Source organism: Trichechus manatus, unplaced genomic scaffold, assembly GCF_000243295.1.
Source record: "Trichechus manatus latirostris isolate Lorelei unplaced genomic scaffold, TriManLat1.0 scaffold00138, whole genome shotgun sequence".
Lineage (NCBI taxonomy): Eukaryota > Metazoa > Chordata > Mammalia > Sirenia > Trichechidae > Trichechus > Trichechus manatus.
The window spans coordinates 3,241,148-3,266,189 of record NW_004444074.1 but is presented as its reverse complement, the minus strand read 5'-3'; the positions used below and the strand labels follow the sequence as shown (position 1 = coordinate 3,266,189).

The following is a 25,042-nucleotide window of genomic DNA, read 5'->3' as shown; positions in this document are numbered from 1 at the left end:
CTCCGAGATTGGTGGGTAAGAACCACACCTGTGCAGAGGGCCCAACCCGTACCCACAGCAGTGCTTGCTCCCACCTCTCTCCAGAATGGTAAACTGAGGCAGTTCCACAGGTCTCCCTCAATATGGGAGACACTTTCATCAGGGGCCTTTGGGGGAAGGTGAGTGAGTACGCACTTACGGGATCCCCACCCTGTACCTTGACTACTCAGTCACTCCAGGCTTGTTGTCGTTAGCTGTCATCGTCAAGGCAGCCCCTGACCGATAACGACCTCATGTGTTACAGAGCAGAACTGCTCCAAAGAGTTTTGTTGGCTGTAATTCTTTATGGAAGCAAGTCACCAGGCCTTTCTTCCACAGAGCTGCTGGGTGGGAGCCAGGCAGGGTATCAGGCCTAAATGTTTAGAAATTAGAAAATGTTTAATGCTTTATTATTGTAAAACTTTAGTAAATCGCAAGTTTGATACTGGGGTATATGGTATCTCCTGCCTCCACCCCTGCCCCCAGAAACCACTGCTCCCTCCCCCACTTTCATGACTACAATGTGTTCACCCCCATGTCAAGTTGTTTTGAGCCTGTTCAGGACTCCAGATCTCCCCACCCTCCCTGCGGTGGGGGCACAGAGGCTGCAGCTTCAGGAAAGGTCGCAGGAGCTTTGGGGGAGGCCACTTGTTTCTGGATGGCTGTGTTGGGGAAGGCAGGACCAGAGCCTCAAAGTAGTGGTGAACTATGAGAGGGAATCTGTTTCCAAACCTGGGGTGCAAGGCTAGAGCTCAGGAACTGGGGACAAGAGACATATGACTAGCGGTGGGGCAGGGCAGGATGGGACCCAGCGGCCGAGTTCTGTGGGTACTTAAAAGTTGATAAGCTGCACAGAACGAGCATCTGGAAAAGTCCGAGACAACACAGGCCTTGTGAGCGAGAGCCATCTTGGGTGTGTGCAAGCAGGTGAGGTAAGCACTGGCTGGGGTGCTGTAGAGACCTTCCTTGCAGGGTGAGGAGCTTGGGTTTGATGCCCATGTCTCCAATCCCAAGGTGCTAGAGTCCCACAAGGTGGAGTGTTGGAGAGTGGGCTCTCTGAACCGGGACCACCCTATGCAAACCTGTGGGGCTGGAGCGAGCCTCTGACCCGAGGAGCCGCAGTATCTCTACCTGTAAACAGGGTGCTACTCCGCAAACGTAAGCCGACAGCCTTAGGCGCTACTCAGCTAGGGTAACACATTTCTTTCTTATCCTGAACACATGTTCACATTTTCCAGGAGCTGAGTGTGGAGGTTTTAGGCCTGATGCCCTGGTGCCTTTTGGTCCCCAGCACTGTGCCTGACTTGCAGCGGGTGCTCAGACTCATCGCTACAACTTCCCCATTGTGATCCATAAGGCTTTCACTGGAGAATTCTACCACTGACCTGCACCTCAAGGGGCCTTATATCCCCACTGCGGAACAAGGAGAAGAGCCCCTACCTGGGCAGGGTGGCTCAGATGAGGTAAGCAAACCATCCAGCAGAGAGCAGGTGCTCAGGAAATGTTAAGTCCCCTTCCCTAATAGAACTAAATGCCGTGGTCCCCTCCTCCTCTCTGAGGAAGCTGCAACTTGGCTTCTGAACTGAGATGGAGGCAGAAAACCAACCCCCATGTCTCCTCTCATTGTCCAAACACCGTGTTTGGTGGGCTCCAGCCTTCCCTGTACCTGTGTTATGTCCCACCTCCTCCAGTCAGGTCTTGTCCAGAGGGAGAGGGGACGGCTCAGCCAGAAACTCCCCTGCACCCCGCAGGCCAGGGGCCGAGAGCCAGGTGTCAGGGGGTGGCGGTGTGAGGCAAGAGTTAGATGGTGAAGCTTCTGAGGTAGGCTCCCACAGCTTGGAGGATGGGGCGACTCCCCTCAGAGGGTCAGGAAAGTCTTGGGAACAGGGTTGCTAGATGGACTGCAGGGTGCCCAGTTAAATTTGGATTTCAGATATACAATGAATTTTTTTTTAGTATTGCATGGGGCATACTTAAACTATAAAAGTATTTGTTTACCTGAAATTCAAATTTAACTATGCATCCTATATTTTTATTTATGCATCTGGCAATCCTAGTTGAGAAGGGAGGGAGGAGTATTGGGAGGAAGGAGGGAGTAGGGGTCCACGGAACACACAGCTCCCAGGACTGGAAGACAACCTCCCCGTGAGCACAGGAGGCCATGTACATCCAGTGAGTGGGGGGCCTGCCTGCCCAGCTACCCCATGGCACAGGGGTCTGTACTGGGAGCTGGAGGGGTCTGGGCCAAGAGGGCAGGCAGACTTCTCTTTGGATGCTCGGCCTGGGTGACTTGTGAAGCCCCTTGGATACCTGGAATCCTAGGATAAGAAGGGCCAGACAAGGAGATGGCATCTGGGAACCTGGGCTCCCCAACCCAGGGCCACCTAGGGACGCTAGGGCTTGGCAGAGATCTGCGCTGGCAGTTCGAAACCAGGCTGGAATGGAGGACTTGGGTCTGTAACCTAGAGAAGTCAGGGTGGCTGACATGGAGGGAGGAAGTATGGACACTGGGGACCCACCAGAGTGCCCAGCGCAAGCAGAGACTCTTGGGAGAACCTCGTGGGAAAGAGAAAATGGTTGCAGGGAGGACAAAGTTCCCAAACATCATTAGAGCCCCATGGCTGGAACAGTGGCGTTATAGGGCTTCTGGGAACCACGTGGCTTCTCCCAGGGGTAGTGGCTAAACCCAGGGCACCCTGTTCCACCCCGCTCTGCACTACAGCACTGGCCACCCTGGAGGAATCCCACACTGAGGCTGTCTGTGCCCACGGCCCTGGAACCAGGCCTCACCTCTTCCACCTTCGCTCCCCCACCACAGAAACTCACTTTTAAGTCAGGCAAGAAAAGCAAACTGTTTATTTACATCCTGGTCTGTACATTACAGTTCCCTGGAAGAGCCTTGCCTTTGAGAGCCTGTCCCTTTTAGGACAGAAGCAGGCCAGTGGTGAAGACCTCTGCCCCTAGGACGAAGTCTCGTGTCCTCGCACCACACTCTCCCAACACTGGGCCTAGAGGTGGAGGCCCCACCCCAGCCCCAAAGTGAAGCCTGTTTTCAGATGGAGGCTCCTGGGACAAACAGTCAAGAGGAATCCAAGGCAAAGTCAGAAGCCATCTGACAAACCCTGCTGGCATGTGGCCCCAGGACAGCCAGCCGAGAGAGAAGGACGACTGGAAGGAAAGGAGCCAGAGGGCCTGAGCGAGTCCTCAGTGATGCACGGTCTGATGGAGGTCTTGACATCAGTCGAGAATTTAACGGCACTCTGGTCTGAGCACCTTCAGCACATGAGGAAAAGCTCGGCGCTTGTTACCGGCAGGCAGGGGCAGCAGCACCAACCTCTTCCTTCTGCCCACTTGGGGTCCCAGCTCTCTGGACACCAGATGTTCCTAAACCCAGGCCCCAAGGCCAAGCACCCGGAGCCACACAGCGGGGCTTCCTCTGGGGGATGGGGTGGGGGGGACATCCTCTGAGGTGGCCACGTAGCTGCTGCAGACCCCGAAGCATCGCTAGGGGGGGCCAAGGCCCCAGGTTAAAAGGTGCACACTGCCTTCTACAAGTATGGACGCCACCACAGGAAGAGGCTGGAGGGAGCAGTTGCTTTACAGACAGCTACTCTTTTTTGGGATGCAAGGCTTCTAAACTAGCTGCAGGCTGGATGAGGGACTAAGTGGGTCCTAGCCCCCCCCCCAACTTAAGACAATAAGTCTGCACAGCTGAGTGGGTGAAGGGGAGTGGAGCCTGGCACTCATGGATAAACGTGCTGGGAGGCCTGCCCGGGGAGCAGGTCTCTGGGTCGCTTGGCTCACGTCGGTGGTGCATGGGGACAAAGTGGGACGCTGTATGTACACATTTACAGGGCTCAGCAAGGTCAGGGGAAACGAGAAGATGTAGAAAAGGGGGCACTGAGTAACATGGGAGATCCTGTACAGTGGTGGCAGGGGAGAAGGCACAAGGACAAAGACCCCAAACCATGCAAAGACACGGCCTGTGCAGCAGAGCAGATGGGTTCCAGCAGGCGGCAGTGTCAACCCGGGACAACAGCACTGAGATCCTGCAGAAGTGGCCCTGGGATGCCATTCTCAGCCCCCACCACCACTGCTGGTGGCTGCCAGGCAGATATGCCTACGTTACAGCCACAGTGGAAAGAGAGGGGTATTACAATCAACCCCGGAGCACCACTGCCACGTGGGAAGCCTAGTGCACGGTGAGGATGATGGCATCGTGCTCCATGAGGGTCTAGCTCTTAGAAACAAACCTTTCTGGAAAGCAGCCTGTTTTCCCAGGCAGGCAGCAAAGAGTACGGCAGGAAGGCCTCGTGTCGCCCTGCCAGGCGGGGAGGGAGGGCAGACCCAGGGTTCAGGCCACTCCTGCGTCCTGCGCCGTTCATGCATGCACTCAGCTAGAACAAGACGTTAGGACCCAGGAGGACCCTATGGTCAGCAGGAGGAAGGGACTTGCTCAAAGTCACCAGGGAGGCCATGGTCCGTGGGGCAGGCCTCAGTCTAGCCTGAAGCATCACCCTACGGGGCTCCCAAAGGGAAAGCCAATGGAGGGTGCCTGCCATGAAGTCCTAAGTGGTGCCTCTCCTCAGTCTAGAATCCACCTCAGCCTTCCATGGATCAGGCAACCTTGACATGGTGGCTGCCCCCAAACCTTCCCATTACAGTCACATCTAGAGTTAATTTTTAGGTTGAAACTTGCTAATGCATGAACACATACACAGAGCACAAAAAGACCTCATTTCCCCAGCTCTCCTGGCCCCTATAGGTTATTGTGGGTTATTAAATCCTTCACTGCAACAGAAGCACCCACACTGTACCCTCCTGCACACAGACCCACTGACTCTGTTCTGCCCCCATTTTGGAATGGAGCCCATGGCCAGTACATCCCAATATGTGTCACCCACTGATTCCCCAGATACCAAGCAGAGATCCTGCCCCCCCACCCAGGACTGCTAACCTCCAGGCTGGTGAGAGCAGCTGGGTCCACGAGCTCCTGAAGGCATCTGGTCTCCCATCCTGGGGACAGAGGGACTTCTCACCATCTGATGGTGTAACAGGAAAAGCCACTGAGAGCCCAGAAGAACTTGCTGTTATTCAGCACCTGGCTTAACAAGCCCAACGGCCATTTGTTATCTCTACCTTTGGACAGCAAACTTCTAGGACGGGTCTCAACTTGGGGCTGCGCATTTGAATTACCTGGGAGCGCTTCAAAAATCCTCATGCCTGAGCCACACCCCACACAATATAACTAGACCCTCTGGGGGCATAGCTCAATCATCTGAAGTTAAAGGTCTCCCCAGGTGAGTCCATGCACAGCCAAAGCGGAGAACCTGTGCTCCAGGGCTTCGTGTTTGGAAGGTTTCTGACCTTCATCTGTGTTCTTAATGGGTCAGAAGTAAGATCAAGAAAAAGGAATTTCCCTCTGACAATTCTCAAAGAAAGCTACAGATTTGCAATACTAAAATAAAGTAACTTGGGTCTAACTCTGGCCAATTCAGTCAAACAATAAAGTCTTATTTTATTTCCACTAGAACTTGTATTTCTTATACCCTCCCACGGAATAGGGCCTACATGAACCAGAAGGTGCTTCCTTTTCTATTAGATACAGAAAACCCACTTGCTGGTTCAGCCAATTTGCTCTGACTTCCACTTGAAGGCAAGGACAGCCTAGCATCATGCAAAATGGGAGTCTACTGCAGGGCCGCCCAAACCCGGGAAGAAAACTTAAGCTCATACAAGCTGTTGCCCATCTCTACCTGGTAGGGTTGCCAGGTTTAACAACAACAAACCCCACACGTGACACCCAGTTAAATTAGAATCACCTGGAAAGCTCTTAAAATTCCTGATATCTCGGCCACACCCTACACCAGTTAAATCAGAACCTGTGGGGATTCAGCCCAGTATTCAAAATTTTTAAGGATCTCTCCATTTTAAATGTCTCAAATATTGCGTGGAACACACACTAAATAAAAATATACATTATTTGTTGTTTATCTGAAATTCAATTTTAACGGGGCATACTGCGTATGATGACGGCCCTGCCACTGAAAGAGAACTCCCAGCTTAAAAAAAAACAAGCAGTTAGAAAACACAGAAGAACCCTCTTTCCCCCCACCCCCGGAACCTGCCCAGGGTCAGTGGGGCTGGCACCCCTGGGGCATCTGCCTCCCCGCCTCGGGTTAGCTATCAAGCACCGAAGATGATTAAACTAACGTACACAATCTTAAAAAGCCAATTTGACAGGCTAGGTTTGATAAGAAACGTATCCTGGCTGAAGAAAGAAAGACGGCTGGATTTAACTTTAGGTTTGTGTTACAAAGAATTCAACCTCCCACTTTGAAGTCTTCGAACCAGCGGCGCTGCCCTCTTCCAGAGATCCCTCCGCAACGCACCAGGCCGGGTGTCCGTTCCCGCGGCGCCCCCTGGAGGCAGAGCTCGGTAGAACGGCGCAGGCCGACAGCTTTGCCGCCCCCTTCCCTCTGGCTGTGTTACAACCTAGCGAGCACGAGGCAGAAATTCCTACCTATACTGTGACACTATATGACTCAGGCCTCTGCTGCCTTCTCTGGTTCCACACTAAAGCAGCTAAAAAACCAAAAACCAAATCAGTTGCTGTCAAGTTGATTCCGACTCATAGCAACCCCAGGTGCTCTGGGTAGAGCTGTGCTCCATAGGGTTTTCAAGGGCGTGACATTTTGGAAGATCGCCAGGCCTTTCTTCCAAAGTGCTTCTGGGTAGCTTCGGACTGCCAACCTTTTGGTTAGCTGTTGACTGCTTAACCGTTACTGCCACTCAGGGATTCCTAAAGCAGCTAAAACCAAAAATCTGTTTCCATCCAGTCAATTCCGATGGGCGGAGCAGACACAGTAGAACTGCCCCATAGGGTTTCCAAGGAGCAGCTGGTGGATTTGAACTGTAAACCTTTTGCTTAGCAGCCGTAGCTCTTAACCACTGAACCACCAGGGCTCCAAAGCAGCTGAAGAGCATATAAAGTTTTACATATAAAATACTTATCTAAAACTCCCTTTCCCTGGGGTGAGCCCTCTCACACACCAGGCCCATCCCTTGACCTTGGTGGCCTCTCTGCAGGACCCCTACTGACGCAAAACCCAGGCCAACACCTTGTCCTGATTCATCTTCTTTCCCTTCTTTTAAATTCATGGTCATTCCCTCCTATTGGTGAATTCTCTAGACGCCCTCCTCACTCTTCCTTTCTACTGCCTGCTTCTCAGACCCTCAGGGAGCCAGGGAGGCCAGTGTCCTAAGGGGTTAAGAGACTCCCAGAAGTCTGATCCAGGGGGTTGGGGCCACCCCCAACAGGAAGACTAGGCCAGGGGTCAATCAATTCAACCCTATTATTTGCAGCATGAAACAAATCCCATGCATACGCTTCAAAAATAAATCACCAAAACGTAACAGAAGCAAAAGTTGATTGGGACGGAGTGAAGATTGGTCCTGGCCACAGCCCTGCCTTTGCGAGCAGGAAAACATACCCAAATCCTCAAATCCCGTTTTCACCCTCTACTGCTCTCTCCTCAACATTCCCAAACCTTCCTTTATATACTAGAAGTGCTGAAGAAAACAAACTGCAGGGGGAAAAATAAGACCATACATGTTTGTGTATGTATTAGAATGCAGGAAACGAATGACAAGCCATATAACACTGAGACAAACTAGACAACTCAAAGAAAGTACTTGTCTTAGTTATCCAGTGCTGCTAAAACAAAAATACCAGAAGTGGATGGCTTTAACAAACAAATTTATTTTCTCACAGTTGAGGCGGCTGTAAGCCTGAATGCAGGGTGCCGGCTCTAGGGGGAAGGCTTTGTCTCTGTGGGCTCCGGAGGAAACCGATGCAGCCCTGCTTTCTGCGCTCCTTCCAACAGGTCTGCTATCTCCAAACTGCTCCAGGGATGGTTCTTTTCTTTTCTTGAAGGTCAACAGATGTAACTCTTGTGGCCTGTTTCCTGCCTGTAGAATTCCAAGAGGCAGACAGCACTCTTTCCTTTCATTCTTTTCTGTCTCCTTCAGTCCAAGCTGATGGGTTTTTTGCTGTGGTAGTTGGTTAGATCCATCAGTCACAGGCTTAATCTCTTTGACGAAAAATTGTGTAGCCATGTCCTTGATGAACATTCTAGGGCACAAGTCCTTAGTTTGTACAACAGAATTTTCCAAATCTTTTAAGTTGTGGTTTCATTTTGGACTTGGAGTTGATTTAAGACTTTTCGAATGATGTGATGGGGTGAATGTGTTTTGCCTGTGGCAAGGACATGAATTTTGGGGGGCTAAAGGTAGAATGTTATGGATTGAATTATGTCCCCCCAAAATATGTGTTGTAAATCCCAATCTCTATGCCTGTGGTTATATTATAATCCCATTTGGGAATGAGTTGTCTGTTATGTTAACGAGGCAGGATTAGTGTAGGGTGTTATCTTAAGTCAATCTGTTTTGAAACATAAAAGAGATTAAACAAACTAGTGAGGAGAAATGGGTTAAGACAGATGCCAAGACACAAGGACATCTGCCAAGGAATAGGAAACAAGCTGAAGAGACAAGGACCTTCCTCCAGAGCTGACAGAGAGAGGAAGCCTTCCCCTAGAGTTGGCACCCCGAATTTGGACTTTTAGCCTCCTAAACTATGAAAAAAGAAGTTTGTTTGTTAAAGCCATCCACTTGTGGTATTTCTGTTACAGCAGCACTAAATTAACTAAGACAGTACCATATCTACCTGCAACGTGTCTACAAAAGAGCACATTAAAAATCTCTCGTGTCAGAGGATGGAAGACTAAGGTTTCCCCAACTGTGTCTCCCCACCAGCACAGCAGTCATCCCCTGGCTGAGAACGGAACACAGGTGTGTTTCTCAAAGTGAACGAAGGGCTCCTGTTACCCAGCTGAGCCCAGAGCTCAGATTTTGAAAATCCAAACCCAAGGCCTGCCATCCTCAGGCTGCGTGGAGAACAGGGCCAGCTCACAGCCTGCGAAGTCTGTGGGCAAGATGGTCCTATGTGTGTCTCTTTTACAATGCTGCTGTGGGGAGGAACTGACAGGCACGTGGACCCCTCTCCTCCCTGACAATCACTTCTTTGGTTGCCCAGTGCCAACAGCTGCCTTAGACACCCCCATCCATCAACCCCCTTTTCTCTTTCCATTTTATACCCAAGTGAATGCTGCTTATTTCTCATTGTCGTAAAAAGAAAACAGAAAGGGGAGGTAGGTAAGCAGGGATGAGGAAGTGCCTGGAGAATGTAAAAAATGCCAGGAACTCTGCAGAGTGAAGCTGTATTCTGCAGCCTCAGGTCCTCTGCAGATCATCCTCTGGCCACACTGTGCACGTGGCACAGAGGGCACCAGAACAGTGACCCTGCTTGGGGAGCACCCTCCTCCCCTCTGAGCTTGAACCCCTGGGCTTGAGAGGTGGCCTGATCCAGGCCAAAGAGGTTGGCGAGGACACAGCTGTTAAGCATTCAAACTCCAGAAGAGATGATAATTTTGCTCCTATCCCGGGGGGGACAGGGTAGGGTAAAAGGCCCTCTCTCAGAGTACTTTTTTAATCCTTATCCCCAGAGGTAGAATCATTTTATCCAGTATCTAAAACACAAGCATCCAGTTCTTGTTATTACAGTAACTCAGGATAGAAGACCTTGCCACCTCCCACCTCCAGCACCCTCTGCCCCTTGCAAAGGTATCACAAAGTGCGTGAACAGCTAACCGCGCAGGTACCATCCACGTGCCGTGAGCAGAGCCCACAACCACAAGACCATGCTCGAGCACAGGCCGCCCCACACATACACCAGTACACGTCACGCATGGTGGCCAGAGATACATTTACAGTGTGAGTGTGAGGGCCGGGCTCTGGGCCCGCATCCTCAGGCAGTGTCTGTCCCTTGGTCCCTGGGTCCCGAGGCTGCTCTGCAGCCAGCCCCCTTGTCTCAGTGTTTGATCTCGAGGATAGAGGGGTTGTGGTCCAGGATGGCGAGGATAATCTTGTCCATGTACTGTCTTAGGCGGAAGTTGATCTCCTCCTGCTCCTTCAGGGCTTCCATTAGCTGAAAGGAACAGGAAAGAAATGGTCAGAGGCGGGGCTGGGATGGGGGCCCAGGTCGCAGGTGAGCCAGTGCCCGAGGACAGAGATGCTCAGGAGGCCCAGGGCAAGGTGGCCCCAAGGCCAACCACAGCACTGGGATGCTAGGACAAGAGTCTACAGCAGTGGCTTGGCTCCCATCTAGGGTATTAAGTATACAGAGGCCAGGCCCTACCCCCAGACAACTTGCTTTAATTGAGCTATGGAAGGGGCCCAGGTGTGGGTAATCTTTTTGTAAAGGCTGAGAATACTGTCCTAAGGTATTTATAATCCAGACTGACATTTAAAGCTCCAGGGCCCCTCAGGGCTGTTTGCTCTGCCTCTCTCCCCACCTCCAGCACTGCCATCGCTCTCCTCCAGGCCAACTCCTAACTTCTCCTTCATCCCAGCTTTTCCCTGTCACTAGGGATAGCGGTACATGGGGACTCTCTGGGGTCGACCCTGATCTGGTTTTCCTGCTCTGAGCAGCTGGGGCTGTCATCACGACAGGTGGGGAGTGGGGGCAGGACACACATGGTGGGGGGTGCCTAGTCCCAGAACAAGAGTCAGAGGACACAGTTACCTCATCACGCGAAGCTGTGTCTATTTCCGCAGCCAGAGACTGGGCTTTGGTCTGGGTAGCAAAGAGGTTCTTTGCTTCATAGAGGCTGAGGCTCAAGATCTGTCCATTCAAGTCGTCATTCTGATCCCGCAGCTTATGGTTCTCCTATTGGAAGCAGGACGAAGGCAACATCAATTCCCAGAAGCATCCAGAACACACTTCTCTGCATCCACTGTCTCCTGACTCCCACCAGCACCATCCCCTCAGGTGTACTTCATGGCCAGCTCAGGACGCCATAGGTGATGTGGACTTGGGGGGAGTAGAAGGGCTGGGTCCTGGTCTAGAGGTCTGGGTCCTGGGAGTTCAGGTGGTTTTGAGGAGCCATGTTTCCAGAGACAGTATGGCCCCTGGCTATCCCTTCCTCCCTGGAGGATGGATGATCCAGAGCAGGGGCCTCTGAGGCCCTCAGGGGAGTACCCACCCAGCGGTTAATTCTCCACCACTCACCCTTGGTGAGGGAAAGGGAAGCTCTGGGTCTCTGGGCAGGCCGGTTGGCTTGTCTCCCTGGTTCCTCCTGCAGCCTGGGCTCAGGAGTCCCGCTCTAGTGGGATTTCCTTACCAGAGGTACCCTTGCTCTGCCCAGATCCCGTTTACCAGCTCCATGCTCCTGTTTTGCTTAAAGGCTCCTAACGGCTCACGCTGAGTCCCCTCCTGGATGAGGAGAAGGGCTGGGAGTTTCAGGATTGCTGTGGGGGCCCAACCACCCACACCTTTGCCTTGAGGTAGAACAGACTCAGAGGTGCAATTTATACCTCAGAATTGCCCACCCCCGGGGTCAGGCTGAGCATGGGACTCCACCCAACTTCATTCCCTCACTTGGTCACTGCCCCTCCCTGATCCCACTTCCTCCACTCGTACTGGTCACCAGTGAAGGAAGTGCATTCCACTTGACATGGGATCTTGGGCTCAGGGTCTACACTCTGAGGGAACCCAACACAGCCAGGCACTCATTTGTGGCTGGGCATAGTTGCATTCTTGACCCCAAGTGCCAGCAGAGTGGTGCCTATTTCTTTTTATGGACACAAAGAAAGATCCTGGGATTTCCATCAGACTTACCCTAGAGGTGAGTCCTCCACCTCTAAAATGGGATGACCAGCCCTGACAGTCAGGGTGGTCAGAGGAGCAGATGGGAATGTGGGTGAAAGTGTGTGCTACACTCTTACCCCCACACCATGGTCCCCTCACAGGAGCCCACAGGCTGGGATGAAGACAGCCAGGGTGGGCCTCACCACTAGGCTCCCTTACCCCACTGGACAGAGGCTCCCAGGGCCCACCTGCTTGAGCCGCTTGACCTCATGCTCCAGCTCCACCTCGCGGGCCCTGGCATTGAACTCGCCCAGGCTGGATGACGAGCTGCGGCCCCTGCCTGTCCGCTCGCAGTCCAGCTTGTACATCTGCAGATGCTCCAGTTCCTTCCGCAAGTCTTCAATGAGCTGCATGGGAGAGAGGCAGGTTGGCGAAGGCAGAGACGCTGGGAGAAGCCCTGGTGTCTTCCGGCTGGGGACTCACCTCCTGTGTCGCCTCCCGCTCCTTTTGGAACTCGAGGCGGTTCTGCCGCAGCTTGTCCATCATGCGCTTGTACAGGTCCATCTCATCCTTGAGCCGCAGGCTGGTGTCCTCCAGCCGGTCGGACATGCGCTGCCGCTCCTGGAACCAGGAGACCCCAGTCAGAGGAGGAGAGGCCCCAGGGCCCAAAGCCAGTTCAAGGAAAGGGATTTCTCTGGGGATCTGGACCCCAACGTGGCAAATGGACAATCAGCCCAGCTTCCCTGGACAGAGCCCTCCAACTCACAGCTTCAAATGGCCAGATCCCCTACGATTCTAGAAACAGCTAGAAAATCCCAGGCCTCTGATGTCCTTCACTGATGCCAGATGGAGCTTGATGAAATAGAAGGCGGCAGCCCATACAGAAGCTAACTTCTTTCTCTCGCGTTTTTAAGACTATTACCCCCTCCCGCCCCCGGTATGTAAGAAAATATATTCACTGTAGAAAACTTGGAAAATCAAAAATATAGAAAAACAGCCCATTGTTTTGTTGCACTTCTTTGCTGGGCCAACTCTGACACTAGACACTCATGGCAACCGATGTCCAGCATTGCCTCCTGGGGAATAGGCTCAGGAGCCGAGTACAAGACACCCGCACCTGTGCTCACCTCGTCCAGCTTCTCTGTTTGCGACTTGAGCCGAGTCACTGTCGTTCTAAGCTCTGTATTTTCTTCCTCTAACTGCTGCACCCTGGGGAAAGGACATGGAGATTAGCTCACGACGGGCTGACAAGATGCACTGATTTTCTCCTCAGAGAAGGAGGGAAGACACCAGAAACAGTGAGAGAGAAGAAAATATAAATTGACCCAACTGATAACACAGCCCTGAGGTTCCTGACATCCAAGGCAAGATGGCAGAGACACTAATGGTCATTCTTCTTCTTCTTTTTGTTTTTGATAAAAGAAAACATTAATTTGTGAACGAGAACACAATCTTTATGGCCATGTCCTTGTAAGGGGCTTGACACAACACACGGTAATGGTGTCCTGCAGGACGGTGAGCTTTCCTGCAGCTGTTTGTGATAAGGGCCCTCCTGTTACAACGAGCAACCAGAAAGTGGAGACCGTATTTGCTTTTCATTCTTCCGGCAGCATTGCTACGGCTCCTCCCTGAGTGCTCATCAGCCGCCTTGGACACCCACAGGCATTGGCTCTAACAGCAGTGATCCTCCATGTCAGTGTTCACGAAGGACCGTCCTAAAGTGCCTTCCTGAGAAGACAGACCTGGGCACCGAGGTTGCTTCAAATGACCTGAGAGAAGGGGTGCGGGGCTGTCAGGGGAACCGGGACAGCACAGGGTCATTTCTGGCCACCGTCTCCCGCAGGGCATCCCTCCTTCCTCCTGCTCTTACTTCCTCCTTCCTGGAGACATGGTCCCTGGCCTCCACTGCCCTCTGGGTTCCCTAGGAGAGGACCCCAGGCCAGCGCCAGAGAGGAATTGAGACCTGCCGCCCACCCTCTGACGCCTCACAGGGGACGTGAACTGGGGGCACATGAGAAGCAGAGCACGCAGCGGGACCCTGGGAGCAGCACCCCTGGAGTTGTACACAGGGGGCACAGGCTAAGAGACAGTTCCCGAGGGGGCTGGGTCCCTGGGTTTGGTCCTCTGGCCCATGCTCATACTGTCTTCCTCCACCACCCAGTCCCGATCCCCTCTCTCAGGCCAGCGGAGCTGCACAGCCGTCAGATGCAGGCAGAGAGCAGTCAGGCTAATGAGCTACCAGCCTTCAGAAACAGATGCAAAGCAGTAGTTTCTAGAACATAAGCGACAATTTAAAACAAAGCCCTGGTTGATAAAGGTAACAAAGCCGGTCTCAGGCAAGCCAGCCGCACTGTGTGTCTGATGTGGGGTGGCGTGTCTCCTCACCAAACTGCAGAGAGGCCTGGTCCACCAGTTTCCCTAGGGCCTGCTTGACCTCAGCAAGCAGGGAGACCCTTGCCTGAAACCATGAGGTACAAGGTGGGAGCCCAACTCCCAGCCATCTGCCTCAGCAGCCTGCCCCATCTCTCCCCGCCCCGCTGGGCCTAGCAGACTCTAGGAGGCTCAGAGAATGGAGCCTGAGGGGGCCCAGTGAGTACCCAGCAAGGTGGGCTCTTCGGCCTCAGTCAGCTACAAACACAGAACTGGCGGCATCACCACAGCCCTCACTCACGTGCAGTGCTGATGTGCACAGCACCCTGTGGGGCAGACAGGGAGGGGGTGACATATGGAAAACTGAGGCCCAGGGATGTGACAAGGTCACGGAACTACTGGGTGAGCAACCCAGATTCCCAGGCCAATTCTCCTTGCCCTGCCTGCCTCAAGGTTCCAGTAATAAGGCCACAGGTATACCTGAGACACAGGAGCCCACAGAAACCCGGGGCTAAGGTTTTCCGTTCACTTTAGCCCCCGGGGCCCAGGCTCCATCTGCCCAAGTGTCCGGGGTCAGGGGAGAACCTGACAATGGTGGGGGCGGGGGGCTCCAAGCCTGGACATGGGATCTAGTCCTGGAATCAGGGCAGGACCATCCTCTCCCTCAGGCCTCAGTGTCCCGTCTATAAAATGGGCGCCTGCCCCATGGCGCTGTACCTGGAGCGTAGGAGTAGACCAGAGGGCAGAGGTTCTGCAGAAAGGCCCTGGGGGCCCCCAGCAAGGAGGGCAGGAGCTCACCGTGTGTTGAGCAGCTCGATCTCGGTGCTCTTCTCTCTCTCCAGCTTGCTGTAGGCCTCACGGTGGCGCCGCGCCTCCTCCTCCAGTGCCTGCTCGGCCGCGGTCTCCTGGTCCTTCACCATCTCCTCCAGCTCGTGCACCCTGAGGAAAGTGGCACTGACTCAGGTCCAGGGCAAGTCTTCTCACCCGAACCCAAGCTGTGGCCATGGTGAGCCCCAGACCCTGAGTCTTAACACCTCTACTCTGGGGGCGATGGCGTGTTTGCAAGACCTGTGGGCCAGCAGCTGTGCCGGCAGGTGAATCTGGGACACTGAGACATCTAAAGAGAGGAGGAGTGTTAGCCATGCCCACCATGGAGAGGCAGAGACGGCAGTGCTGTCCAGAGGGGAGAGGGGCTGCAGCTGAGAAGGTGGGACTCTCCATGGCAGGGCAGGGAGAGACAACAGGCCTCACCATGGCCTAGATGAAACAGGCCTCAGGTCTCACCCCTCTTCTTTTTCCCTACTCCCTGCTGGCCAATATCCCTCTGATCAATTATTCAGCTTACTGGGCACCTTGACTCCAAAACCAGGCAGGTCCTGGTTACTGGCCCCGAGCATGCCAGGCCCCGTTATGCATGAATAAACTGGCAGCCTACTTGGTATGTCTGCCTGAGGACACTGGCAGCAGTTCCCCCATGAGGCTAACCTTGGGGGAACCAAAGGGTCCATCTGTGGATCCGACAAGGTGGAGGAGCAAACCTTGAGCTGGGATAAGCTTACCAAGTTTCATGCTGCCTTGTGAGGGCAGTTAAGCTCTCCACCCACTGCCTCACGCTATGTTCACTCGGCCTCCCTCCATCGGGAGGAGGAGCAGAGCAACGCCCGGCCCCTTCCCCCGATTCATACTGGCCTCTCCCTCTGCAGAGCTTGTCCCCCAGCAAGGAAGGTCGTGCTCTCATCCTGTGTGACAGTGAGAGACTACAGAGGCAATTCCAACTGCTGCCTTAGACCAGCCGTGGGGCTGCAGGCCTACGGTCAAGGTTAAGCTCCAACCTTTCTCCCTATCTTCCAAAGAACTGTCCTCCTGGTCCCTTGCACTGGTAGGGCCACGTGACATGAGGCAGATGGGTCACAGACCCTCTGTACTGGAAAGGCCATGCGGGTTACCTCCTCCAGAGGCCTTAGCTACAGGGTCAGCCCTCCCGTTCCCCAGGCACAGCCGAGGGCCCCACAGCCAGAGCCTGGCCCTGACCTGTGCACCAGCTGAGTGTTCTCCTGCTTCAGCTTGCTCTTCAGGTCCCCATTGGTCAGGCTGTCATTCTCCAGCTCTGTCACCTTCTTTTCCAGGAAGCTCACCTGCAGCAGTGGGTGGAGGGTGAGGTGGAGACCTTTGAGTCCCCAGGACTGAGAGCCTAGAACTATGGGACTGACGGTCAGGACCTCTGAATGAGCATGAAGAGAACAGACAGTCATGTCTGGTGGGGGTGGGGTGGGTGTGCATGTGCCCACCTCATCAGGGCCACCTACCCCACTGCTGAGCAAGTACAAGGGTCTCCCAAGTCCCCGGACAGCAGCCCAGAGTGCTCCCCACTACCCCTAGGAAGCCCCACACATGAAGTCCCTTCTGCACCCACCAGGGCCCCACCTTCTCTGTGATGTCGTTGTCACAGGAGTCGATACTGTCCCGGAACAGGTCCTCAGTGCTGCCGTTACTGCTGCTGAAGTTGCTGTTGTGCATGAGCTGCCTGCAAGGGTGGAGGAAGGGGCCATCTGGCTGCAGAGGCTCCGCAGAGGCTGAGGGCCCAGATCAGGCTATGGGCTAGGTGAGCATTCAGTACCCCGTAGGCAGCCAGGAAATCCTCTAGGAGTCTGTCCTCACCCAGCCAGGGGAGGGGAGAGTTGCCTAACCTCTGAACCCAACAGATCATCCAGCTCAGGGGATGGCAAAGGGGCTGCTACACTCCTTCCTGAGTCCCTGGCAGACATGGCCAATCAATCACAGCACTCTTCCTGCTGCCTTAGAACCCTTTTCAAACCAGTGTTCTGGCCAGTCCCTAGGAGGTGACTAGAGCTGGCATATGACCCCCCGCCCCCATTCTCCAGTCTGAAAACTGTCCAAAGAAGGCAGCCTGGCTCCAAGGATCTGACAGAAGGCCTGGTCTCCTTGAGGAAGCCTAGCAAGACTCAATCCTCTCTAGTGTGCTGGTTCCCGCCAAATCTCTGCAGACTCTGGGGAAGGGAGAAGGGGAGGGAGAGCCACCTAGACCTTGCAGGGCATGGATTTGTGGGCGGGACTGGAAACAGGCACATGGTCTGCCAAGGTGATCCTTGTCTGAGGCAAAATCGAGCTGCCCCATCTCCCAGCAGCACCCACTTCCCTACTCCCTGACAGGCAGCAGCCAAGGGTCTTAGCCAAGAAGCCATCCCGCCCCAGGCCAGGCAAAAGGCCCCGTTCAGGAAGTAGAACCTGGGCACTCAATGACATCTCCCCAAGCCACGGGTGTGGTCCTGTGCAGGACGTAACCCATTAAGTGGCCAGCTCCAGGGGAGAACAGTCACATCCGGATCTCTGCCAGCGGGAAACCCAGGGTGTCTGTTGGTACAGCTGCCCGCTCCCGAGCAGAGGGAAAGGGACCGACAGCCCTGGGGTGGCTGTGTTTCTTCGGGCAACCCTGGGGAGCCTGCCTGAGGTTGAGGCAGCCGAGGGTTTGGAGCCACCAACCACTGCCAGGAGGGATGGGAGGCTGCGGGAAGGGGAAGCTGGCCCTTCTCTTTCAGAAATGGATGCTCCTCTGGCTGTTGTGCTGCACTGCCTTGGGATGGCCTCACGCCCCTCTGTCCCTCAGCCACATGCAGGGCACCGGCTGGCTCTGGGCTGCTGGCATGGAGCCAGGCCGCTCTGGCAGAGGAACACAGGTAAGGGGACAGCGCTCAACACTTCCTCCCCTGAGGGAGCCTTACCGTCCGAAGGCTGTGCTAGAGATCTTTCGGTTGGGGCTAGACACAGAGAGAGAGAGAAAGAGAGAGAGTCATTGAACAGAAGCTTCTGCTCCACTCCTTTACTCTGCCCTGGCTGCAGGATACCAAAACGCAGGCCAGGCCTTTCCTTCCCACTGATGGGAATTCACTAATGAGCTTGGCTCTGAGAAGGAACACCTGATTTTTCCTGCAGGACAACTCAACCAGGTTATTCAACCCCGGGGGATCAAGCTCACTCTGAGAGCACACTCACCTGCCAAGACAGAGTGGGGCCGCCTTGCCTGCTGCTTCTCCCTTCGGGGCCCACCTTGGCCTCCCGCCCCTACACTCGGCCCTGGGGCCTCACCTGTTGGCCTTTAGGTTTTTCAGCCGGGCTTCCAAATCATTCAGCAGGTTGATTTTCTTGCAGCACTGAGAGCAATAAACATCCAGCAATTCACTGTTGTACGCGTGCCGCATTTTCCTAGGTGTCTGCCCCGCACTGATTCATAAGAGGGAAAGAAGTCACCTTCTTAGTTGCTGTCCAATCTGGTGTCATACCTCACCCTGTTGAGCTTACTTTTAAACTTTACACCTTCATCTGATGCCCCAATACCTCTGAACCTTGTGTGTGTGTGGGGGGGGGGGCAGAAACACAGCCACAGACCAACCCTTCTCCAAGACTCTCTAAGAGAAGAAGCCAGTGAGTTGCACCCATATAACAGATAAGGTGACTGAGAGCTAATGTCAGCATAAGTCAATGTGACTCAGAAGGGTGGGAAGGTATCACGGTAAGTGACCTGGAAGGACCCTTCAACACTGAGGTTACAGGAAGCAACCAAGACCTTCTGGTCTACAGCCTCCCAGGTTGGTTAATTCTGTTTCTCTCTCAAGGTGGAAGGCAGGAGAAGGGACTCCAGGTCCCCAATCAGGATGCAAATGCAGCACACCCAAACCCCAGGAGCAGAGCCCCAGGGCAGCTCAGTGGGAAGGATGGTCTGCTCAGGACTCTGCCTGCCCAGCACCCCCGGGATGAGGCTGGATTGGTTCTGCCACTTTTCCTGAACCCCAAACACCCCAGGCGCCACCTGGAAGACACTGAAGACCCCAGATCCGAGTAGATGTTGGTCCTTGTCTCATCATCGGGGCAGGGGCTGCTGGGGGCACAGTCCACATCATCTCCCTCCCCATAGTCTTCAAACTGCTCCTCATTGCTGATGAGCGAGGTGGTGGAGTGTGTGGAGAGGTCTGACGTCGTCATGGATGGAGTATGTCCCAGGGACCTGAGGGCCAGAAAGCAGCCCAGGTAAGAAGAGCTGTCTGTCAACAAGGCCCCATTCACAGCTGTGGCAGGGAAACTGGACCTTCCAGAAAGTCAGTCAGGGTTACGGATTGGTAGCCCGATCGAATTTGTACCTTGGGACGCTTTTAGGACCCTATTCTGAGGGAAAATCTTACCACAGCAACCGTTTCTGCATAAGAGATATTCAAAGCAATGCTACTCTAGAGTTGCAAGACATTGGTTACCACCTGAAGGTTTAGCTACAGGGCTAAATTATAGTTATTAAATTGTAAGTTAGTAAATTAAACTATTAAATTACAATTATTAAGTTAACCAGTAACCAGTTGCTGGTGAGTCGACTCCAACTCAGTGCAACCCCAGGTGTGTCAGAGTAGAACTGTGCTCCATAGGATTTTCACCAGGCCTTTCTACTGAGGTGCTTCTTGGTGGACTCGGACTTCCAACCTTTTGGTTAGCAGCCGAGTGCATTAACTATTTGTACCAACCAGGGACTCCATTATTAAGTTATAGAATATTAATAGTTGTTGAAAGGTTTGCAAGGAATACCGGCAATAATATGAAAGTAGTATTGTATTTTTTACGCAAACAATGTGCCCTGCTGACTGTGAGTCACCCTCACAAGTGCTGCCACACCAGTCCTCTTCCACATGTGGCTATAAAAAAAAAAAAAATCGCCATACAGCACTTATGAAAACACCCCTGGGGTGGGGGGGCATGGCCAGCAAACAAAGAAGGCACACGTTATTTGTGTAAAAATACAGTAATATAAGTAAAAGAGTAAATACAAAATTTTAGATGCAGTAAGATTATGTAAAGGGTATACACAGGAAAAGTAGGAAATAAAAATATTTAAATGGTAACAGCTTGTGTTTGGGTGGTGAGACTGTGAGTAAAGTGAATTATTCTCTCATTCTTCTCACTTTTGCATTCTTCAAGTTTCCTTTAATGGGCAGATACTCCTTTTACAATCAAATGAAGTTTATAACGAGGAGCCACTAGGCGAGAAGCTTCTCCCGGTTTATACAGGGGGTTTGTGGCCCAAAGAAGCCTTATCCCAATGTATACCAGTCAGAGACCCTAGACTACAGGTCTCTTGTGGGTGAGCCACAGTGTTCTGCTGTAACGGTATCAGGGGCCTAGTTGAGTCCTGTCTATAACCTAAGAACAAAAAGAAGTACAACCCATCACCTGCCAAAACAGATTTTTCCTTTGGTCATTATGCAGTAATTTCTGTGTATCATTACCCGTAAATTAGGGTTTTCCCAACCTCACTAAGTCTCTACACTCAAAAATAGAAAACCTGAAATAGTGGAAGAAGTATGTAAACGATTAGGGCAGTGATTCTCAAACTGTGCCCCTGAGGAAGCCCAGTTTCTGTCTAAGGATCACAGTGTTAACGACTGAATGCTCAAGATCACATCCCATCCCACCCCCACCCCCAACCATATTTTTCCATGTACTTAGGTTCCTTATCACTTCAGGTTGAATTAATCATACTCCTCAGTTCTTTCTCCTATACATTTTACTAAAACACTCTTGGCACCCACTACTGGCTTGACTTGTGACTGGTCCCAGAGAAAGACATCTTCCCCACTGGGAAAGATCAAGCGGCAAATGCTTAGCCAAAAGGGCAACAGGTCTGCTGTCCGTGACCATTTATCCTTGGGTTGGTTAGTCACAGAACAGCTGATGAACTTCCTCAGTCGATAAACAACTCCAGAATGCCCCACTGAGAACATCATGACTCCCAGAACCATTGGAGTTTGAGAACCCCTGCACTGAAAAACATGTATTAGGTTCAACCATATGAAATTGCATTTTTATGTAGGTAAAAATTATTTAAAATTGGCAATTTCATATGATTCAACCAAAAGTGAAACCCCTCTCTCCTCCTTCTCCAAATCTCTGTGGGTCGTAGGTAATCATCACCTTCTACTGATGGGTGGGTCACCACTCCCACCCACCATGGCGTCCTCAGCCATGATGGCGGCTGCCTCTAACCATCCCATAAGTACAGTCTCCCTCCAGAGATTTAGTGGGGGGCTGCTATGGAATGGACTCCCTTCTGATGACACCCCGCTAAAAGATGATGACATTATCCCATTGAACAATGTCACTAAAAATATTATTTTTCAATAATATTTCCTATTTTGAGAGTACATGATCAATATAGAAAATATGGAAATTATAGCAGAGAAATGTGAGGTAATTAAAATTACTAATAACCCCACCATCCAGAAATAACTGCTTAAATTTTCTGGAATAATTCCTTCTAGGCAGCATTTCCCAGTATATAAAATTAAACCCAAACCCATTGCTGTCGAATTGGTTCTGACTCATAGCGACCCTATAGGACTGAGTAGAACTGCCCCATAGGGTTTCCAAGGAGCAGCTAGTAGATTCAAACTGCTGATCTTGTGGTTAGCAGCCGAGCTCTTAACCACTGCGTCTCCAGGGCTCCTATCAGTATACAAGTGTGTTTTTAACAAAACTAATACTATAACTCATGGACATGTTTGTAATCTGCCTTTTTTTTTTTTTTTAAACTAATTGAGATCATTTATCCTGTATCATTAAACAATCAATTAAAACTTAACTTTGCATGGCTGCCTAAAATTCCAGAACTATCCCTATTAAGTAAGCGTTTAGGTTGCTTGGAATTTTTTGCTATTTAAAACACCCATGAAACTAACGCCCCTGATGCAAATCTCGAGCACGTCTCATGTTTACTTCCTGGAGATACATTCTGAGGCTGCATCTCTGGGCCCAGAGGCCACCTATTGAGCTTTGGAGCGTTTTAACTCACTTGTCCTCTGGCAGAAACAGGCCCCCAAGCCCCCCGTCCTTCTCCTCGGCTGGACTCCCGACCGATCCCTCCAGGCTCTGGGCGCTCTCCATAGGGCTGTCCATGTCCAACTCCTCGGGCGGGGCCAGCGTCATAACCTCCTCCTTGTCCTCAGGAAAGAAGCCAGGCTCCCTGGAGATGAGCTCGCCATCAGCAAAGGTGGGGCCTGGGACCTCACTGCCCTGGGAAGCACAGAAGGGGACAGTATGAGCAAGGCCAGCTCCCTGGGGCTCAGTGTTCTTTATCTTACACAGAGGTGTCCGCAGGGAGGCCCAGACCTGGAGACCAAGTGTAAGAATGCCTGGCAATTTGTTGCAGGGGGCCTTTCACACGGGCCAACTCATGAGAGTCCAGTGAGAGCTGCAAGCCCCAGGGACGGCCATCCACGGGGCAGCCAGGTCAGCCACATCATTGGGGCACCCAGTCAGGATGTCAGTACCTGCATCACCAAGACTGCACAAGAAGCCACATGACTCCAAGAAGGTTTCTTAGTGATCCGAGAGTTAAGGACACAGCCACACTGAATGGCCTTCAAGAATAATGACGCTGACCTAGTAGGGTCTGATGCAGCATGGTATAGGGAAGTCTCTACCTTCCTTGACTCCAGGTGCATCAGGTAACCAATCTGAACCTCAGTTTTCTCCTTTGTAAACCGAGAAAGGCAAGGGAATCTTACAAGGGGCATTGTGTCCATTAAATAAGACATTTCAAGAAAATATCTGGCACACAGTGGGACCTCAATAAAGAAATCATGACCACAGATGTTGATGCCTGGGAGGGCACAGTCTGCCTCGGGCACTGCTTCAGTCATCCCGGGGAGCAAGAACACTAGGTCTTTAACTTCTAAACTTGGAGCAGACTTGTCCTTGCTGGGTGTCTCCAGTGCCCAGCACACTGCCTGGCACAATGTCGGAGCTCAATACACTCTTACCTGAACCTTTTGCTAAAATCGTCTTATGGCAAAAGAGCTCTAGCTTTATTCTAGTCTGAAGGGTAGGTCTTTGTAAACCATCTCTGGGGCCAGTTTGCCTCTGAGGATGGGGTACCTTCCAGATGGCACTGATTCTATCTGCTTCCCCCCCACAAGATGTCTACCTATTCCCAAGGTTCCTTGGTGTGCTCCTTGGCTAGGGCTGGCAGGGCTTCCATCAAAGGTGCTTCCCTCTCACCCCTTAAGACTTCAAGAAGAATAACAGGAACAAAGGCTTGGCAAGAGAGGATTAGGGATATCCCAGGAAGCTGGTAATCAGACGGGTGTGGGCGACAGGCTTGGATGTGCCTACCCAGATGTGTGTGGCCACCCGCTGCCATTGGTTAGCAGGCAACCCTTCTGGGGGTCTACCCCACCAGGAAACCCCTGGGCTAAGAATAGATGGTGACTGATGAGCTTGGCTCCGCCTGTGCCACGACACCAGCTTAGCCGCAGATGGACCAGTAAAATTGGCATCAGACAGCCAGACACCTCTGAGTGTGGAGGGGCTGGAGGCCAAAGGGCTGTGTAATTAAGACCACCTGCAGTGTTTACAGGGCCCTTTCCAACAAGATGTCACTAAGCCAGTCCCACATGGCCCTCAACCTCTCAGATCTTGTGCCCTAACCAAGCTCTTCATCTGCAAACCTGAAGTCACATCCTGACAGAAAAGGAAACCAACATTAATGGAGCAGTTACCAAGTTCCGGAGACTGAGCTGAGAGTTAATGAGTCATCTCATTTATGCCTCATGGCCACTCTTCAGGATTGCTACTGTTAGCCCCATTTTACTAACGGGGAAATCGAGGCTCAGAAAGCTGAAGCAGTTTCCAGAAGTCCTCCAGCCAGTAGGCAAGGACCCCGCCTGCCGTCAGCCACCACATGCTTGGTTCTGTGTCTATCATTGATGCCACGTTTCATGGGCTATCAAAACTCACAGGGGCAATGACGATGGTGAACTTTATAGGGACGTATTATGAAGCGCAGGCATTCCATGTACCACAGCAGTTTCCACATCCTGCCCACTTCCCACCCCCATAGGAAACTCTGGGTTAGTGCATACGATACCCAAGGGGAAACAAGGCTGGAGGGAGACAGCCTCTGAGGAGAACCAGGGCCCAGGGAAGCAGCACCACACGTGGTCCACTCCTTCTCCTGGACACCTTTCACCTTCCCAGCCGCAAGGGGAGGGAAAGGTACCACCTGCGAGGAGTGCCTACTCTGTGGCTTTCGGGAGGGCTCCACCATTTGGAAAGCGGGCATTTCTTTTGGTCTTTGTCAGAGCCCTATGAGCTGGCTCTCCTCCTTTTCGTAGTTGACATGACTTGCCTTGGGCCATGTGGGAGTCAGTGGCAGGGCTGGGACTAAAACCTGGAGGACTGTGTGTCCCCGAAGCCCATGCTCTGCCCAGCATTGTGTCAGCTGAGGTCCTGCAGAGGCTGTGCCGACCCTGCTCCCAGAGGGCAGACATAATACCAAGTACAGACTGGCACCCGTGCTCCTCAGGTGCCCAGCTTGGCCTCTGGCCAACTCACGTTTGGCTAAACGGACACCAGGACACAGAGGCCACGTTTCTGCTAGGCACTCTACCCCACCGAGACACCCAACTCACAAGGTACATTCGGGAGCTTGCTGATCGCCCCCGCCCACCTTCCACAGCAGCACATTGTGCTCCTAGCAGCTGGCTCAAACCCCTGAGCTGAGGTGGAGAAAGTGGTCTCAAGTAGCTTGTCTCAGTCACCGGCAGGGTGGTAGGAGGGGTCAGACATCCCCAAAGTAATCTCCACCGCCCCCCCGCCCAAGACTCCTAAGCTCCTCCTCAGACAGATTTTTTGTCTCTGAGTGAAGTCCATTTCTGCCTGGTTCCCCACATTTTACAAAGTGTCCTCTGTTTGCCTCTGTAACACACAGACACACACACACACCCCTCATCCATCCCTCACAAAAGCCCTGTGAGAGCTCCATGAAGTGTCAAGCAAAGATTAATTAAGGTGTCATTGTCTACATCTGACACATGGGGAAGATGAGGCTCAGAGCAGGAGGGTGGCTGCCCTAGGACTCCCTCGTGAGGGCCCTGCCAGGCTCCTGAC

The 25,042-nt window shown here is 52.6% G+C and overlaps 1 protein-coding gene across 2 annotated transcripts in view; it reads right to left on the bottom strand.

Moving 5' to 3' along the window:
- Positions 1–8,597: 8,597 nt before the first annotated feature.
- Positions 8,598–25,042, bottom strand: part of RAB11FIP4 (RAB11 family interacting protein 4) — a 38,746-nt gene continuing 22,301 nt past the window's right edge. Inside the window, exons 2-13 of one of the 2 annotated variants that reach the window (XM_023739643.1) lie at positions 21,945–22,165; positions 18,924–19,118; positions 18,203–18,337; positions 17,839–17,874; positions 16,523–16,622; positions 16,130–16,233; positions 14,897–15,037; positions 12,856–12,937; positions 12,212–12,349; positions 11,977–12,135; positions 10,664–10,807; positions 8,598–10,066 (exon numbers count right to left, since the gene is read on the bottom strand). In XM_023739643.1, coding sequence (XP_023595411.1) covers positions 9,950–10,066; positions 10,664–10,807; positions 11,977–12,135; positions 12,212–12,349; positions 12,856–12,937; positions 14,897–15,037; positions 16,130–16,233; positions 16,523–16,622; positions 17,839–17,874; positions 18,203–18,337; positions 18,924–19,118; positions 21,945–22,165 — 1,572 coding nt within the window. In that variant the 3' untranslated portion in view covers positions 8,598–9,949. The remainder of the gene's footprint in view (positions 10,067–10,663; positions 10,808–11,976; positions 12,136–12,211; positions 12,350–12,855; positions 12,938–14,896; positions 15,038–16,129; positions 16,234–16,522; positions 16,623–17,838; positions 17,875–18,202; positions 18,338–18,923; positions 19,119–21,944; positions 22,166–25,042) is intronic. The other variant, XM_023739644.1, reaches the window with a different exon arrangement.